This window comes from Scyliorhinus torazame, chromosome 10 (genome assembly GCF_047496885.1).
Source record: "Scyliorhinus torazame isolate Kashiwa2021f chromosome 10, sScyTor2.1, whole genome shotgun sequence".
Lineage (NCBI taxonomy): Eukaryota > Metazoa > Chordata > Chondrichthyes > Carcharhiniformes > Scyliorhinidae > Scyliorhinus > Scyliorhinus torazame.
The window spans coordinates 164,343,837-164,359,831 of record NC_092716.1 but is presented as its reverse complement, the minus strand read 5'-3'; the positions used below and the strand labels follow the sequence as shown (position 1 = coordinate 164,359,831).

The 15,995-nt window shown below is 44.9% G+C and overlaps 1 protein-coding gene across 2 annotated transcripts in view; it reads left to right on the top strand.

Annotated features, from left to right (window-relative positions):
• ptdss2 (phosphatidylserine synthase 2) overlaps window positions 1-15,995 on the top strand; it is a 171,034-nt gene that overhangs the window by 121,632 nt on the left and 33,407 nt on the right. For both annotated transcript variants that reach the window (XM_072518899.1, XM_072518898.1), the window contains exons 6-8: window positions 7,803-7,853; window positions 9,019-9,132; window positions 11,395-11,513. In XM_072518899.1, coding sequence (XP_072375000.1) covers window positions 7,803-7,853; window positions 9,019-9,132; window positions 11,395-11,513 — 284 coding nt within the window. The remainder of the gene's footprint in view (window positions 1-7,802; window positions 7,854-9,018; window positions 9,133-11,394; window positions 11,514-15,995) is intronic.

The window sequence follows — 15,995 nt, the reverse complement described above, 5'->3', positions numbered from 1 at the left end:
CAACCAAAAATGTTCTCCAATGGTTGAGGACCCAGTGGCACTTAAATAAGAACTAGGAGCAGGAGTAGGCCATCTGGCCCCTCGAGCCTGCTCCACCATTCAATGAAATCATGGCTGATCTTTTGTGGACTCAGTTCCACTTTCACGCCCGAACACCATAACCCTTTATTCGCCAAAAAATGATCTAACTTTATCTTGAAAACATTTAATGAAGGAGCCTCAACTACTTCACTGGGCAGGCAATTCCATAGATTCACAACCATTTGGGTGAAGAAGTTCCTCCTAAACTCAGTCCTAAATCTACTTCCTGTTATTTTGAGGCTATGCCCCCTAGTTCTGTTTTCACCCGCCAGTGGAAACAACCTGCTTGCATCGATCCTATCCTAATTCTATATGTTTCAATAAGATCCCCCCGCGTCCTTCTAAATTCCAACGAGTACTACTCAAACGTTTACTCAATCTTTCTTCGTAATCCAACCCCCTCAACTCTGGGATTAACCGCGTGAATCTCCTCTGCACACCCTCCACGCCAGTACGTCCTTTCTCAGGTAAGGAGACCAAAACTGAGCACAATACTCCAGGTGTGGCCTCACTAACACTGTATACAGTTGCAGCATAACCTCCCTCGTCTTAAACTCCATCCCTCTAGCAATGAAGGACAAAACTCCATTTGCCTTCTTAATCACCTGTTGCACCGATAAACCAACTTTTCGCAGCTCATGAACGAGGACACCCAGATCCCTCTGCACAGCAGCATGTTTCAATATTTTATCATTTAAATAATAATCCCTTTTGCTGTTATTCTTACCAAAATGGATAACCTCACATTTGTCAACAATGTATTCCATCTGCTAGGCCCTAGCCCATTCACTTAGCCTATCCAAATCCCTCTGCAAACTTCCAGTATCCTCTGCACTTTTCGCTTTACCACTCATCTTAGTGTCACCTGCAAAGTTGGACACATTGCACTTGGTCTCCAACTCCAAATCATCTATGTAAATTGTGAACAATTGTGGGCCCAACACTGATCCCTGAGGGACACCACTAGCTACTGAATGCCAACCAGAGAAACACTCATTAATCCCCACTCTTTGCTTTCTATTAATTAACCAATCCTCTACCATGCTACTACCCTTAACGCCATGCATTATTATCTTATGTAGCAACCTTTTGTGTGGCACCTTGTCAAGAGCTTTCTGGAAATCCAGATATACCACATCCATTGGCTTGCCGTTGTCTACCGCACTGGTAATGTCCTCAAAGAATTCTACTAAATTAGTTAGGCACGACCTGCCCTTTATGAACCCATGCTGCGTCTGTCCAATGGGGCAATTTGCATCCAGATGCCTCGCTATTTCTTCCTTGATGATAGATTCCAGCATCTTCCCTACTGCCGAAGTTAAGCTAACTGGCCTATAATTACCCGATTTCTGCCTAGCTCCTTTTTTAAACAGTGATGTCACGTTTGCTAATTTCCAATTTGCTGGGACCTCCCCAGAGTCTAATCACGAGTGCATTTGCAATTCCCCAGCCATCTCTTTTAGTACCCTGGGATGCATTCCATCAGGGCCAGGAGACTTGTCTACCTTTAGCCCCATTAGCTTGCCCATCAATGCCTCCTTAGTGATAACAATTGTCTCACGGTCCTCACCTGTCAATAGCCTCATTTCAATCAGTCACTGGCATGTTATTTGTGTCTTCCAGTGTGAAACCGACCCAAAAAACCTGTTCAATTCCTCAGCCATTTCCTCATCGCCCATTATTAAATCTCCCTTCTCATCCTCTAAAGGACCAATATTTACCTGAGCCACTCTTTTTTGTTTTATATATTTGTAGAAACTTTTACTCTCTGTTTTTATATTCTGAGCAAGTTTACTCTCATATTCTATCTTACTCTTCTTTATAGCTTTTTTAGTAGCTTTCTGTTGCCCCTAAAGATTTCCCAATCCTCTAGTCTCCCACTAATCTTTGCCACTTTATATGCTTTTCCTTCAATTTAATACTCTCCCTTATTTCCTTGGATATCCACGGTCGATTTTCCCTCTTTCTACCATCCGTCCTTTTTTGTTGATATAAACATTTGCTGAGCACTGAAAAATCGCTTGGAACAAGTCCATCCAGAACTACCTGGAAACAAATGATACGGGGGAGGTCTTTGCAGCGACGGTCTGGGAAGCTTTGAAGGCAGTAGTCCGAGGGCAATTAATCTTGATACGGGCCCACAGAGAAAAGGTGGAACGGGCTGAGAGGGATAGATTAGTAGAGGAGATACTCCAGGTGGACAGGAGATACCCAGAGGCCCCGGAGGGAGCGGCACAGGTTACACGTGGAGTTTAGGCTGTTGACCACCGGGAAAGCAGTGGAACAGTTGAGGAAGGCAAGGGGGGGGGGGGGGGGGGGGGCGATCTATGAGTACGGGAAAAAGGGCAAGCAGAATGTTGGCGCACCAGCTCAGGAAAAGAGAGGCGGCCAGGAAGATAAGTAAAATAAAGAGTAGAGACGGGAATACTGTCCTGGACCCAGCGGGGGTGAACGAGGTGTTTAAGGACTTTTACAGTAAATTATATGAGTCTGAACTCTCGGCTGGGGTGGAGGGGATGAGGCAATTTCTGGATCAGAGTTGGATCTGGTGGAGGGGCTGGGAGCCCCAACTGAGATTGAGGAAATAATCAAGGGGCTGGAGGACATGCAGTCGGGCAAGGCCCCGAGGCTACCTGGTGGAATTCTATAAGATGTTTTCAGACATATTGAGCCCACTGCTGGCGAGGACATTTAACAAAGCAAGAGAGAAGGGAGTGCTCCCCCCAATAATGTCGCAGGCCTCGATTTCATTGATCCTGAAACAGGAGAAGGATCTGGAGCAATGCGGGTCATACAGGCCGATTTCTCTACTGAATGTGGATGCCAAACTGCTGGCTAAGATACTGGCCACAAGAATAGAGGGCTGTGTTCCGGGGGTGATAGGGGAAGACCAAACGGGATTTGTTAAGGGCAGGCAACTCGAGGCCAATGTTCGAAGGCGTCTAAATGTTATTATGATGCCCTCAGAAGGTGAGGAGGCGGAAGTGGTGGTAGCGATGGATGAGGAGAAGGCTTTTGATCGGGTGGCGTGGAATTACCTGTGGGAGGTGCTGGGAAGGTTTGGATTTCTGAGGGCTTTATTGACTGGGTGCGGTTGCTCTATCAGGCACCAGTAGCGACTGTGCGTACGAACCGGCTGAGGTTGGGGTATTTAAAACTACACCGAGGGACGAGGCAAGGGTGCCCCCTCTCCCCGTTACGGTTTGCTCTGGCCATAGAGCCATTGGCCATGGCGTTAAGAGCCTCTAGGAACTGGAAGGGGGTGGAGCACCAGGTCTCGCTCTACGCAGATGACCTCTTGTACATTGCGGACCCGTTGGAGGGCAAGTAATGCGCATCTTGGGGGAATTTGGTAATTTTTCGGGGTATAATTTGAACATTGGGAAAAGCGAGATGTTTGCGATCCAGGCAAGAGGACAGGAGAAGAGACTGGGAGAGCTGCCGCTTAGAATGGTAGGGAAGAGCTTTCGATATCTGGGAATCCAGGTGGCCCGGAAATGGGAGGTACTACACAAGTTAAACCTATCCCATTTGGTAGAACAAATGGAAAGGGACTTTAAGAGCTGGGAGATGCTCTCGCTGTCACTGGCGGGGAGGGTACAGACCATGAAAATGACGGTCTTCCCCAGATTTCTGTTTGTCTTTCAGTGCCTCCCCATCTTCATCCCTAAGGCCTTTTTCAAGCGGGAGAATAAGATTATTTTGGGCTTTGTGTGGGCGAGTAAAACCCCGCGAGTGAAGAAAGTGTTGCTGGAGCGCAATCGGGGGGAGGGTGGGTTGGCGCTGCCGAACTTGTGCAATTACTACTGGGCGGCTAATATAGCCATGATTAGGAAGTGGGTACTGGGGGAGGGGTCGGCATGGGAGCAGATGGAGGCAGCGTCATGTAAAGACACCAGTCTGGGAGCATTGATAACGGCACCTCTGCCGTTCTCGTCGGCCCGATACTCCACAAGTCTGCTGGTAGTGGCGGCCCTGAGGATCTGGGGGCAATGGAGGAGATTTAAGAGAGTGGAGGAAGCATCGATTTGTCCCCGATTTATAATAACCACAGTTTTGTACCGGGTAGGCTAGATGGCGGGTTCCGGAGTTGGCAGAGGGCAGCAATTGGAAGGATGAGGGATCTATTTATAGACGGGAGCTTTCCCAGCTTGGAAGCTTTGGAGGATACATTTAAATTGCCAGAAGGGAATGGTTTTAGGTATTTGCAGGTGCGAGACTTCCTGAGAAAACAGGTGCTGGCCTTTCTGCTGCTGCTGCCACGGGGGCTACAGGATAGAGTAGTTTCCAGTACCTGGGTGGGAGAGGGGAAGGTATCGGATATCTACCAGGAGCTTTCGGAGGCGGAGGAAACTCCGGTGGAGGAGCTTAAGGGCAAGTGGGAGGACGAGCTAGGAGGAGAGATAGAGACGGGCTATAGGCAGATGCCCTAACCATGGTTGATACCTCCTCATCATGCGCCAGCCTTAGCCTGATACAATTTGAGGTAGTCCACCGGGCACACATGACAGCGGCTAGGATGAGTAAGTTCTTCGGGTTTGAGGATAGGTGTGCGCGGGAAGCCCAGCAAATCATGTCCACATGTTTTGGGCATGCCTGAAGCTTAGAAGGTTTCGGCAGGATTTTGCTGAGGCAATGTCCACGGTACTAAAAACACGGGTGGTGCCGAGTCCGGACGTAGTGATCTTTGGAGTGTCGGAAGATCCGGGAGTTCAGGGGGCGAAAGAGGCTGACGTCTTGGCCTTTACCTCCCGGGGACGGATCTTGTTAATGTGGAGGGACTCGAAGCCCCCGAGTGTAAAGACCTGGGTTAATGACATGGCTGGGTTTCTCAGTCTCAAGAAAATAAAGTTTGCCTTAAGAGGGTCAATGTTAGGCTTCTCCCGGAGGTGGCAGCCGTTCGTCGACTTTCTCGGGGAAAATTAAAATGTCAGCAGATGCAGTATTTGAAAGGGTGGGGGGGGGTGGGGGGGACGGGGAGGATTGTTGTTGTATGGTTGAGGTGCGTGAAGATTGGGCTGGGGGGGGGGGAATATTTATTTTACCATGTTGATGTCATTGTTTATGTTACTGTTATAAAAAATTTCAAATACCTTAATAAAATATTATTTAAAAAAAGAGAAAAATCGCTTGGAGAGTTCTCCACTGTTCCTCAACAGTTTCACCATAAAGACTTTGCTCCCAGTCTACCTGAGCCAGCTTTTCTCTCACCCCATTGTAATATCCTTTGCTTAAGCACAAAACACTAGTGTTTGATTTTACCTTCTCACCCTCCATCTGTATTTTAAATTCCACCATATTGTGATCGCTCCTTCCAAGAGGATCCCTACCTATGAGATCATTAATCAATCCTGTCTCATTACACAGGACCAGATCTAGGATTGCTTGTTCCCTCGTAGGTTCCATTGCATGCTGTTCTAAGAAACTATCACGGATACATTCTATAAACTCCTCTTCAAGGCTGCCTTACCGACCTAGTTAAACTAATCGACATGTAGATTAAAATGCCCCATGATAACTGCTGTACCATTTCTACATGTATCAGTTATTTCTTTGTTTATTGCTCACCCCACCATAATGTTACTATTTGGTGACCTGTAGACTACTCCTCAGACTTTTTCGCCTTACTATTCCTGATTTCCACCCAAATGGATTCAACCTTATCCTCCATAGCACCGATGTCATCCCTCACTACTGCCCGGATGTCATCCTTAAATAACAGAGCTACACCACCTCTCTTACCATCCACTCTGTCCTTCCAAATAGTTTGATACCCGTGGATATTTAACTCTCAATCGTGACCATCCTTTAACCGTGTTTCAGTAATGGCCACTAAATCATAGTCATTCACGATGATTTGCGCCATCAACTCATTTACCTTATTCCGAATACTACGAGCATTCGGGTAAAGTATTTTTATATTGGCTTTCATACCTCCGTTTTGAATCTTAACACCTGTCAGTAACCTCTCCTAAGTTATTTTTCCTTTTAACTTTTCTCCTAATTTTCTTTATCGTTGAACCCATATCTTCCATAAACCAGGGGCTGGTTTAGCACAGTGGGTTAAACAGCTGGCTTGTAATGCAGAACAAGGAGTAGTGCGGGTTCAATTCCTGTATCAGCCTCCCCGAACAGGCGCCGGAATGTGGCGACTAGGGACTTTTCACAGTAACTTCATTGAAGCCTACTTGTTACAATAAGCGATTATTATTCATGTAATAACTGGGCAGTACAGTAGCACAAGTGGATAGCACTGTGGCTTCACAGCGCCAGGATCCCAGGTTCGATTCCCCGCTGGGTCACTGCCTGTGCGGAGTCTGCACGTTCTCTCCGTGTCTGCGTGGGTTTCCTCCGGGTGCTCCGGTTTCCTCCCACAATCTAAAGACGTGCAGGTTAGGTGGATTGGCCATGATAAATTGCCCTTAGTGACCAATAAGATTAGGAGGGGTTATTGGGTTACGGGAATAGGGTGGAAGTGAGGGCTTAAGTGGGTCGGTGCAGACTCAATGGGCCGAAAGGCCTCCTGCACTGTATATTCTAAGTATGTAATAACAAGTAACTTCACTAGTTACAGTTTACCAATCAGAAAAAGATCAATTTATTCCTACTGTCTGTTCCTATTCGCAAACCAGTCCTTTATCCTTGCTAATATGTTACCCCCGACATGTAGTGACCTTTGATGTGGTACCTTATCAAATGCCTTTTGGAAATACAAGTGCATCACATCTATCAGTTTTGATTTACCCACCTTGAATGTTACTTTCTCAAAAGATTCCAACAGGTTGGTTAAACACAATTTCCCTTTCACAATGCCATGTTGGCTCTGCCTGATTTAATCATTATATAAGTATCCTGCTATAACCTCCTTAATGGATTTTAGTACTTTCCCTATGACAAATATTAGGCTAACTAGCCTATGGTTTCTTGATTTCTACCACCCTACTTACTTGAATAAAGGTGTTTACATTAGTTATTTTCCAATCTGCTGGAACCTTTCCCGAATCTAAAGAATTTTGGAAGATTATAACCAATGCTATCTGTGCCGTCATTTTTAAGATCCTAGATTGCAGGTCATCTGGTGCTGGGGACTTGTCAGCCTTTGGATCGAATGGTTTTACGAGTAACCTTTCCCTGGCGATAGTGATTGTATTAAGTTCATCCCTACCTATCATCTCCTGATTTTCAAGTAACTTTGGAAAGTTTTCCAAGTCCTCTATCGTGAAGATCGATACAAAATACCAGTTCAATGCCTCAGCCATTTCTTTGTTTTCCATTATCACTTCTCCAGACTATCACTCCAGAGGACCAACACTAGCTTTAGTTATTTTCCTATTTAAATACTTGTAGGCAGTAAAAGTTTCTAATTTTATATTACTACTCTATTTGTACCTTGTTGCCACAATTCTTTTGCTTTAAATGTTTGCAGTTCAGTCTTAATATTTTGTTTCTTCTGTAATCATAAACAATAAAGCTTGATAGTCACCTGTGAGTTTTATGTAATATATTCATTTTTTTCTCCCCTAGAGATCGATCAGTGAGGTAAAGTAGCTTTTAAAAAAAGGCACATTGAGACTATTACAAGCAAAGGGTAAAATAATAATTTTGTCAGATAATTGGTGAAGGGCAAGTACTTTGTACGTTTAAAAAAAAAAAAATTGCAAACTGAAGTCTTTAATTAAAAGCTTTTCTTTAAAATGTAAAATGTTTTTGTTGTGTTTTAGGATAAATTGGATGGATTTGTCCCAGCCCATTTCCTGGGCTGGTACCTTAAGGTAAGACGAGGGCTGGATCAATTTTCCTTCATGACTATTTTGCTTGTCATTAAGAATATCTCTGTTTTTCTGCCTGGTAAGAATGCTGTCAGAAGGGTAGGTTAAGCATTACGGTGATAGAATAGCAAATTTTCTCTTCGTTTTAATCTTTTTGAATGCTAACTAATGCATGTGCTCAACTAATTACAAACCTATGAAAAAGTGCAGAAAAATGCTAACTGGGCTCTATCCTTGTACAACTCACGTGCACCATAAACCCATGGATAGGATACAAGTATTTTCTCGTTTTATCCCACCTTTATGGTGGACCTCCAATATTTCATGAACTACCATTCTTGCTCCGCAGTCTTAAACAGGTAACCCTGTATGCTATACACATCCTAGAATTGAAAATGATTGAGCATAGGAGGAGACCATTCGCTCCACATATCTGTACCAGTTATTTATATGTACTACCCAATTAATCTCACTCCCCTGCTTTTTCCCATGGCCCTGCTAATTTTTGACCAAACTCCACAAATCCACCATATCCTCAATACATTTGGTTAAGAATCTATTCATCCTAAATTTAAAATTAATAATTGACCTGGCATTAGGTTGCAGTGTATGGAACAGTTCCATACGTCTAGCAGCCTTTGCATGATTTGTTTCCTCACCTCCCTCTGAAATGACCTGACGCTGAATATAATGATATTCATCCTGTCCTAAACTCTGCTCTAGTGAAAAAGAAGAATTTATTTTCTCTCTGCTTGATAATTTCCTTTCAATATCCTAAAGTCCTCAATCAAATCACTCTTTACCCTTATACCAGCCTCTATAATCTATATAATCTAGCCCTTGTAGATGTGGTTCATCTATGTTGCAATCTTTGCTGGGCCAATATTTCCTTTCTTTTGGAGAGATTCCCAGAAAATGAATGACGTACCCTGTATGGCAATTGCTCTCACTACCCAAAAAGATTTGGTATCCTTAACCCATAACCACCTTGCTGATTGTCCAATCAGCCAATATCTCATCTTGCAATCTCATTCTTCAGGGCCTGAAAATAAACATCCAGTACCCTTGTGATTGTCATGGAGAAATGATCCCTTACAGATATTGTTCACTAATTAGTATTTTTTAACAATAAAGACCAACTAATTGTATCATTTTTCCTCCTGTCTAGACGCTAATGATTCGTGACTGGTGGATGTGTATGATAATCAGTGTGATGTTTGAGTTCCTGGAATACAGTCTGGAGCATCAATTACCTAATTTCAGTGAATGCTGGTGGGACCATGTATGTATATGTACAAATACCACCTTGACCTGTGCTAATTGTATAACTTGACGTAAACTGCATGTACTAAGCAATATTATAATAGTGCTCTCTGTTAAATAATGGTTTAATTCATTACAAAAACATGTTTTATAAAGGAACAAAAACAGGAAACACTGGACAATCTCAACATGCCTGACAGCACCCGTGTCTGCTTGGGTTTCCTCCGGGTGCTCCGGTTTCCTCCCACAAGTCCCGAAAGATGTGCTTGTTAGGTGAATTGGACATTCTGAACTCTCCCTCCGTAATAATAATAACTTTTATTATTGTCACAAGTAGGCTTATATTAACACTACAATGAAGTTACTGTGCAAATCCCCTATCGGGTACACCGAGGGAGAATTCAGAATGTCCAATTCACCTAACAAGCACGTCTTATGGGAGGAAACCAGAGCACCCAGAGGAAATGCATGCAGACACAGGGAGAGCGTGCAGACTCCGCACAGACTGTGACCTAAACCGGGAATCGAACCTGGGACCATGACGCTGTGAAGCAACAGTGCTAACCACTGTGCTACCGTACCCGAACAGGCGCTGGAGTGTGGCGAGTAGGGGATTTCACAGTAACTTCACTGCAGTGTTACTGTAAGCCTACTTGTGATAATAATAAAGACAAACTTGTCTTTATTGACAATATGCAAAAGAGCTGCACAGCAAATTAAGTGGTTTTGCAGTGTAGCCCTTGTCATGTCAGAAATGTGGCAGCCAATTTGCACATAATTTCCCACGTACAGCAATGAAATACTGACTATGACTAGATAATCTGCGCTAGTTGATCCAGGGATGAATGTTGGTCAATATCCTGGGTTCCTTCTGTGGTCCAGTGGTGTAAGTCACCATACAAACCTAGGGCTATGCTCTGGTGTCCCAGGCTCAAATCGACGGTAGATGGTAAATCATCCTGTGGCAGGCATGGGTGAGCTGAAAATGTTAACCAATATCCTGCCACTAGTCTCAGCATTCCTAAGATCATCTCTCCACTGCAAAGCCTTCACACTGCTACTTTAACAATAATAATAATCTTTACTGTCACAAGTAGACTTGCATTAACACTGCAATGAAGTTACTGCGAAAAGCCCCTAGTTGCCACATACCGGTTTGTTCGGGTACACTGAGGGAGAATTCAAAATGTCCAAATTATCTAATAGCCCGTCTTTCAGGACTTGTGGGAGGAAGTCGGCGGCCCGGAGGAAAACCACGCAGACACTGGGAGAACGTGCAGACTCCACACAGACAGTGACCCAAGCTCAAAATCGTACCTGGGACCTTGGCGCTGTGAAGCAACAGTGCTAACCACTGTGCTACCGTGCCGTCTTTCCTGCTCATAATAATAATAATGAGGGGGCGGCGGCATGTGGCGCAGTGAATAGCACTGGGACTGCGGTGCTGAGGACCCGGATTCGAATCCCGGCCCTGGGTCACTGTCCGTGTGGAGTTTGCACATTCTCCCCATGTTTGCGTGGGTTTCACCACCACAACCCAAAGATGTGCTGCTTAGGGGAATTGGCCACGCTAAATTGCCCCTTAATTGGAAAATATAAATAATTGGCTACTCTAAATTTATAAAAACAAAAAACAAAAAAATAATAATAATGAGGAAACCGGAGCACCAGGCGGAAACCCACACAGACACTGGGAGAATGTGCAGACTCCACGCAGACAGTAACCCAAGCCTGGAATCAAACCTGGGACCCTGGCGCTGGAGAGCAACAGTGCTATTCACTGTGCCATCTTTCCAACTCCTACTCATTCAGGTCCCCTGTTCTTTAATACAGTGCTGTGAAATATTCTGTGTCATCTGAGTGGGTAGATGGGGCTCAGTTTAAAGTCTCATCTGAACAAAGGCACCCTCAACAGAACTCCCTTGATACTGCAGTAGAGTGTTAGCTGAATGATATGCTCAAGTGTCTAGAATAGGGCTTAAACCTACAAACCGCTGAATCAGGTGAGAATGTCTGCACATTTTGCAAACTTGCACTCTTGTAGAAGGGGTTGTAAAATTGTAAATAAAAACAGAAAATACTCGGTCAGCCCATTAAATCTGGCAGCAGCTGTGGAGTTGGAGCTCTGAAGTCGCGATATGGACTGGGAACATTAACTCGGTTTCTCTCTCCACAGATGCCAGATTTGCTGAGTTTATCCAGCATTTTCTGTTTATTTTTCAGATTTCCACCATCTGCAGTATTTTGCTTTTATTTCGTAAAATATTACTTTTGTTTTCAGTGGATAATGGATGTCTTTCTATGTAATGGTTTTGGAATCTATTGTGCAATGAAAACTCTGGAATGGCTTTCGATGAAACCGTATCACTGGCAAGGACTCTGGAATATTCACAGTTACAAGTAAGTGAATTTGGTTGTCAAAGCATATTGAATAGGTTGAATTCTGTGCAAATGTAGCCCCTCATTACTCAATACAGTAAATGTTGATTAATTATAAACACACCTGGGAAGGGATAAATGATTTTTGGTGAGAGTTTTGGAATTTTTAACAATGTGTACAGAGTAGAAGCACCTACACAGGTATGTAAGCATCAGTCACACTGCATCAAAGGTACCTTTATTCTACAGGAAGGCAGCTATAGTTAGTTGTGCTTCTTATACAATGGCTGCACTCCATATTGTATATGTCCCAATTATTTGAGGAACTGACACCATTGTGTATCCAGAAAGGAATGGGTTTAAGAATGTTTTATTGTGGTGAGGGGTGGCTGCTTTCATTAAAGGGCAGCATGGTAGCACAAGTGGATAGCACTGTGGCTTCACAGCGCCAGGGTCCCAGGTTCGATTCCCTGCTGGGTCACTGTGCAGAGTCTGCACGTCCTCCCGTGTCTGCGTGGGTTTCCTCTGGGTGCTCTGGTTTCCTCCCACAGTCCAAAGACGTGCAGGTTTGGTGGATTGGCCTTTGCTAAATTGCCCTGAGTGACCAAAAAGATTGGGAGGGGTTATTGGGTTACGGGGATAGTGTGGAAGTGAGGGCTTAAGTGGGTCGGTGCAGACTCGATGGGCCGAATGGCCTCCTTCTGCACTGTTATGTTCTATGTTCTAAAGTGAATGCTGGGAGCTGATTCGGTGTATGGCAAACTGTCAACTAACTTTTTAAGATTTAGAATTTCATCCCAGTGTCCATCAGAGGTTTACAAGCAGAGAAACTTTTTTCACCGGGTTTTGGAGCTGTTGATATCTAGCACGTAAATCATTTGAAAGGTGGGCCTGAAGTTGAATGTTCTCCCACTGATCATTACAAGAAGGGCGCAATAACATAGTGGTTATGTTGCTGGGCTCATAGTATAGAGGTCTGAATGAATGTTCTCTAAGAGTTCAAAACCCACAGTGGCAGCTGGGAATTTAAATTTGGTTAATTAAATATCAAGAATTTAAAAAGATGTTAGTAATAGTGACTGCAAAACTATTAATTCTAAAATGGTGAAGCTACAGCACAGGACTCCATGAAACAGCGAAAGCCACATGTTACTGACAGAGGTAGGCAATTCTGCAATCAACAAATCGGATGTATGCTCTATTCTGCCACATCCAGACATGAATGGTAATGGACAAGTAACCTAATGGGAGGAGGAGGCTCCATGAATATATATCCTCATCCTCTATGATGACGGAACCCAACATGAGTGCAAGCAATATGCCAAGTGGATGATCCATGTCAACTGCCGCTTGCTAGCCCTGCAACCGCAGATGCCAATCCAATTTGTGAAGAAATGGCTGAGCCTGCTAGATATAGCTATGAGCCCCAACAATGTATACAGTTTAGACTTGCTCCAGTAGCACAGTGGTTAGCACTGCTGCTTCACAGAGCCAGGGACCTGGGTTCGATTCCCGGCTTGGGTCACTGTCTGTGAGGAGTCTGCACGTTCTCCCGTGTCTGAGCGGGTTTCCTCCAGGTACTCCGGTTTCCTCCCACAAGTCCTGAAAGAAATGCTTGCTCGGTGAATTGGACATTCTGAATTCTCCCCCCGTGTACCCGAGCAGGCGCCGAAGTGTGGTGACTAGGGAATTTTCACAGTATCTTCATTGCAGTGTTAATGTAAACCTATTTGTGACACTAATAAAGATTATTATTATTCTTAGAATGAGCCAAGCTGCTCCAGTCCAGCTACAATACTGGCATCTGCACAAATTTCAATTTGTCCAAGTATGTATTGTCCACAAAAAGCGAAGAAAATTCAACCTGCCAATTATTGCCCCATTAGTCTACTAAGCAGAGTTTGGGACGGTGACATTATCAGTGCTTTTAGGTAACATTTGTCAATAACATGCTCACCGATGCTCAGTTTGGATTCTGTCAGAACCACTCAACTCCACAATACAACATTGGTCCAAATGTGGACAAAAGAGATGAATTCTAAAGGTGTGGTTTAAGATTCTGTCCTTGACATTAAGACTGCATTCAGCTGAGTATGGTGGCATCAAGGAGCCCCAATAAAATTGAATTCAATGGGAATCGAGGAAAACTCTCCATTGTCTAGGGTTCTAGCTGAAGGGAGATGGTTGTGGTTGCTGAAGGCCAGTTATCTCAACCTCAGGACATTTTCAGAAATTAATTTACTGGATGTGAGTGTCATGAACTGCGTCAGCATTTATTGCCCATCCACAGTTGCCCTTGAGAAGGTGGTGGTGAGCTCTCTTTGAACAGTTCCTGAGGTATAGGTGCAACAACAGTGCTCCTAGTGAGGGAATTCCAGGATTTTGACCCAGTGACAGTGAAGGAATGACGATATGTTTCCAAGTCAGGATGGTGAATGACTTGGAGGAAAACGTACAGGTGGTGGTGTTTCTACGTAACTGCCACTCTTGTCTTTTTAGGTGCTGGCATTCTTGGGTTTGGAAGATGCTATCTAAGCAGCCTTGGTGAGCTCCTGCAGTGTATCTTGCTGGTACACACTGCTGCTACTGTTCATCGATGATGGAGGGAGTGTATGTTTGTGGAACGGGTACCAATCAAATGTGTTTCTTTGGCCTGGATGGTGTTGGGCTTCTTGAGTGTGTTGGAACTGCACTCATCCAGAAAGGGGAGAGTATTCCATCATCCTCCTGACTTGTGTCTTGTAGGTGGTGGTCAGGTTTTCGGGACTCAGGGGTGAGTTACTTGCCACAGGAGTCCTACCCCTTTGACCTCCTTTTGTAGCCACAGTATTTATATCGCTAGGCCAGTTCATTTCTGGTCACTGGTAAGCCCCAGAATGTTGATAGTGGGTGCTTCAGCGATGGTAATGCCACTGAATATCAAGGGGCAATGGTTAGACTCTCTCATTGGAGATGGTCATTGCCTGGTACTTGTGTGGCGCAAATGTGACTTGCCACTTGTCAGCCCAAGCCTGGATATTGTCCCAGTCTTGCTGCATTTGGCATGGATTGCTTCAGTATCTGTGGAGTTGCAGATGGTGCTAAAAATTGTGCAGTCATCAGCAAGCATTTCCAATTCTGACCTGATGTGGAGATGCCGGCGTTGGACTGGGGTGAGTTCACCTGAGGAAGGAGCAGCGCTCCGAAAGCTAGTGACATCGAAACAAACCTGTTGGACTTTAACCTGGTGTTGTAAGACTTCGTACAATTCTGACCTTATGATGGAAGGGAGATCATCGATGGAGCAGCTGAAGATGATTGGGCCGAGGGCACTACCTTGAAGAACTCCTGCAGTGATGTCCTGGGACTGAGATGGTTGACCTCCAACCACCACAACCATCTTACTTTGGGAGGGGGTTGACTGCAACCTGTGGAGGGTATCCCCTCTGATTCCCATTGACTCCACTTTTGCTGGGGTTCCTTGATGCCATTGGTCAAATATTGCCTCAATCTCAAGGGCAGTCACTCTCAGCTCATCCCTGGAACTCTGATCTTTTGCCACATTTGAACCAGCAGGTAAGGAGCGGAGTGACACTGGCGGTACTCAAATGGAACGTCAGTGATCAGGTTATTGCTAAGCAAGTGCTGCTGGAAGGCACTGCTGAAGACCCTTTTCATCACTTTACTGATGACTGACGTAGACTGATGGGGTGGTAATTGGCTGAGTTGAATTTGTCCTGTTTCTTGTGTACAGGACATGCATACCTGGGAAAGTTTCCTCATTGCCAGGTAGATGCCAGTGTTGTAGCTGTACTGGAACAGCTTAGCATTAGAGTTCCTCCGAGTGTCTTCAGCCCAACCACCTTCAGCTGCTTCATCAGTGCAATTCCCTCCATTCTGAGGTTTGAAGCAGGGATGGGTGCTGCTGACTGCAGTGTTCAGCACCAATTGCAACTCCATAACCATGCCTGCCTGAAGAACAAGTTCGGCATTATTCAGGCTTAGCTGACAAGTGGCTTCTAACATTTGTGCCACACAAGTGCCAGATAATAGCCATCTCCAACAATTTAGCCACCTCCCCATGGCATTCTATAAGATTACCATCAGTTAATTCCCCACCAGCGACCCCGGTGGTCCCCATTGGCCAAAAATCATAGATTATCATAGAATTTACAGCCATTCGGCCCATCGAGTCTGCACCGGCTCTTGGAAAGAGCACCCTACCCAAGGTCAACACCTCCATCCTATCCCCATAACCCAGTAACCCCACCCAATACTAAGGGCAATTTTGGACACTAAGGACAATTTATCGTGGCCAATCCACCTAACCTGCACACCTTTGGACTGTGGGAGGAAACCAGAGCACCCGGAGGAAACCCACGCACACACGGGGAGGATGTGCAGACTCCGCACAGACAGTGACCCAAGCCGGAATTGAACCTGGGGACCTGGAACTGTGAAGCAATTGTGCTATCCACTGTGCCACCATGCCGCCCCATAAATAGTATGCCTACAAGAGGAGTT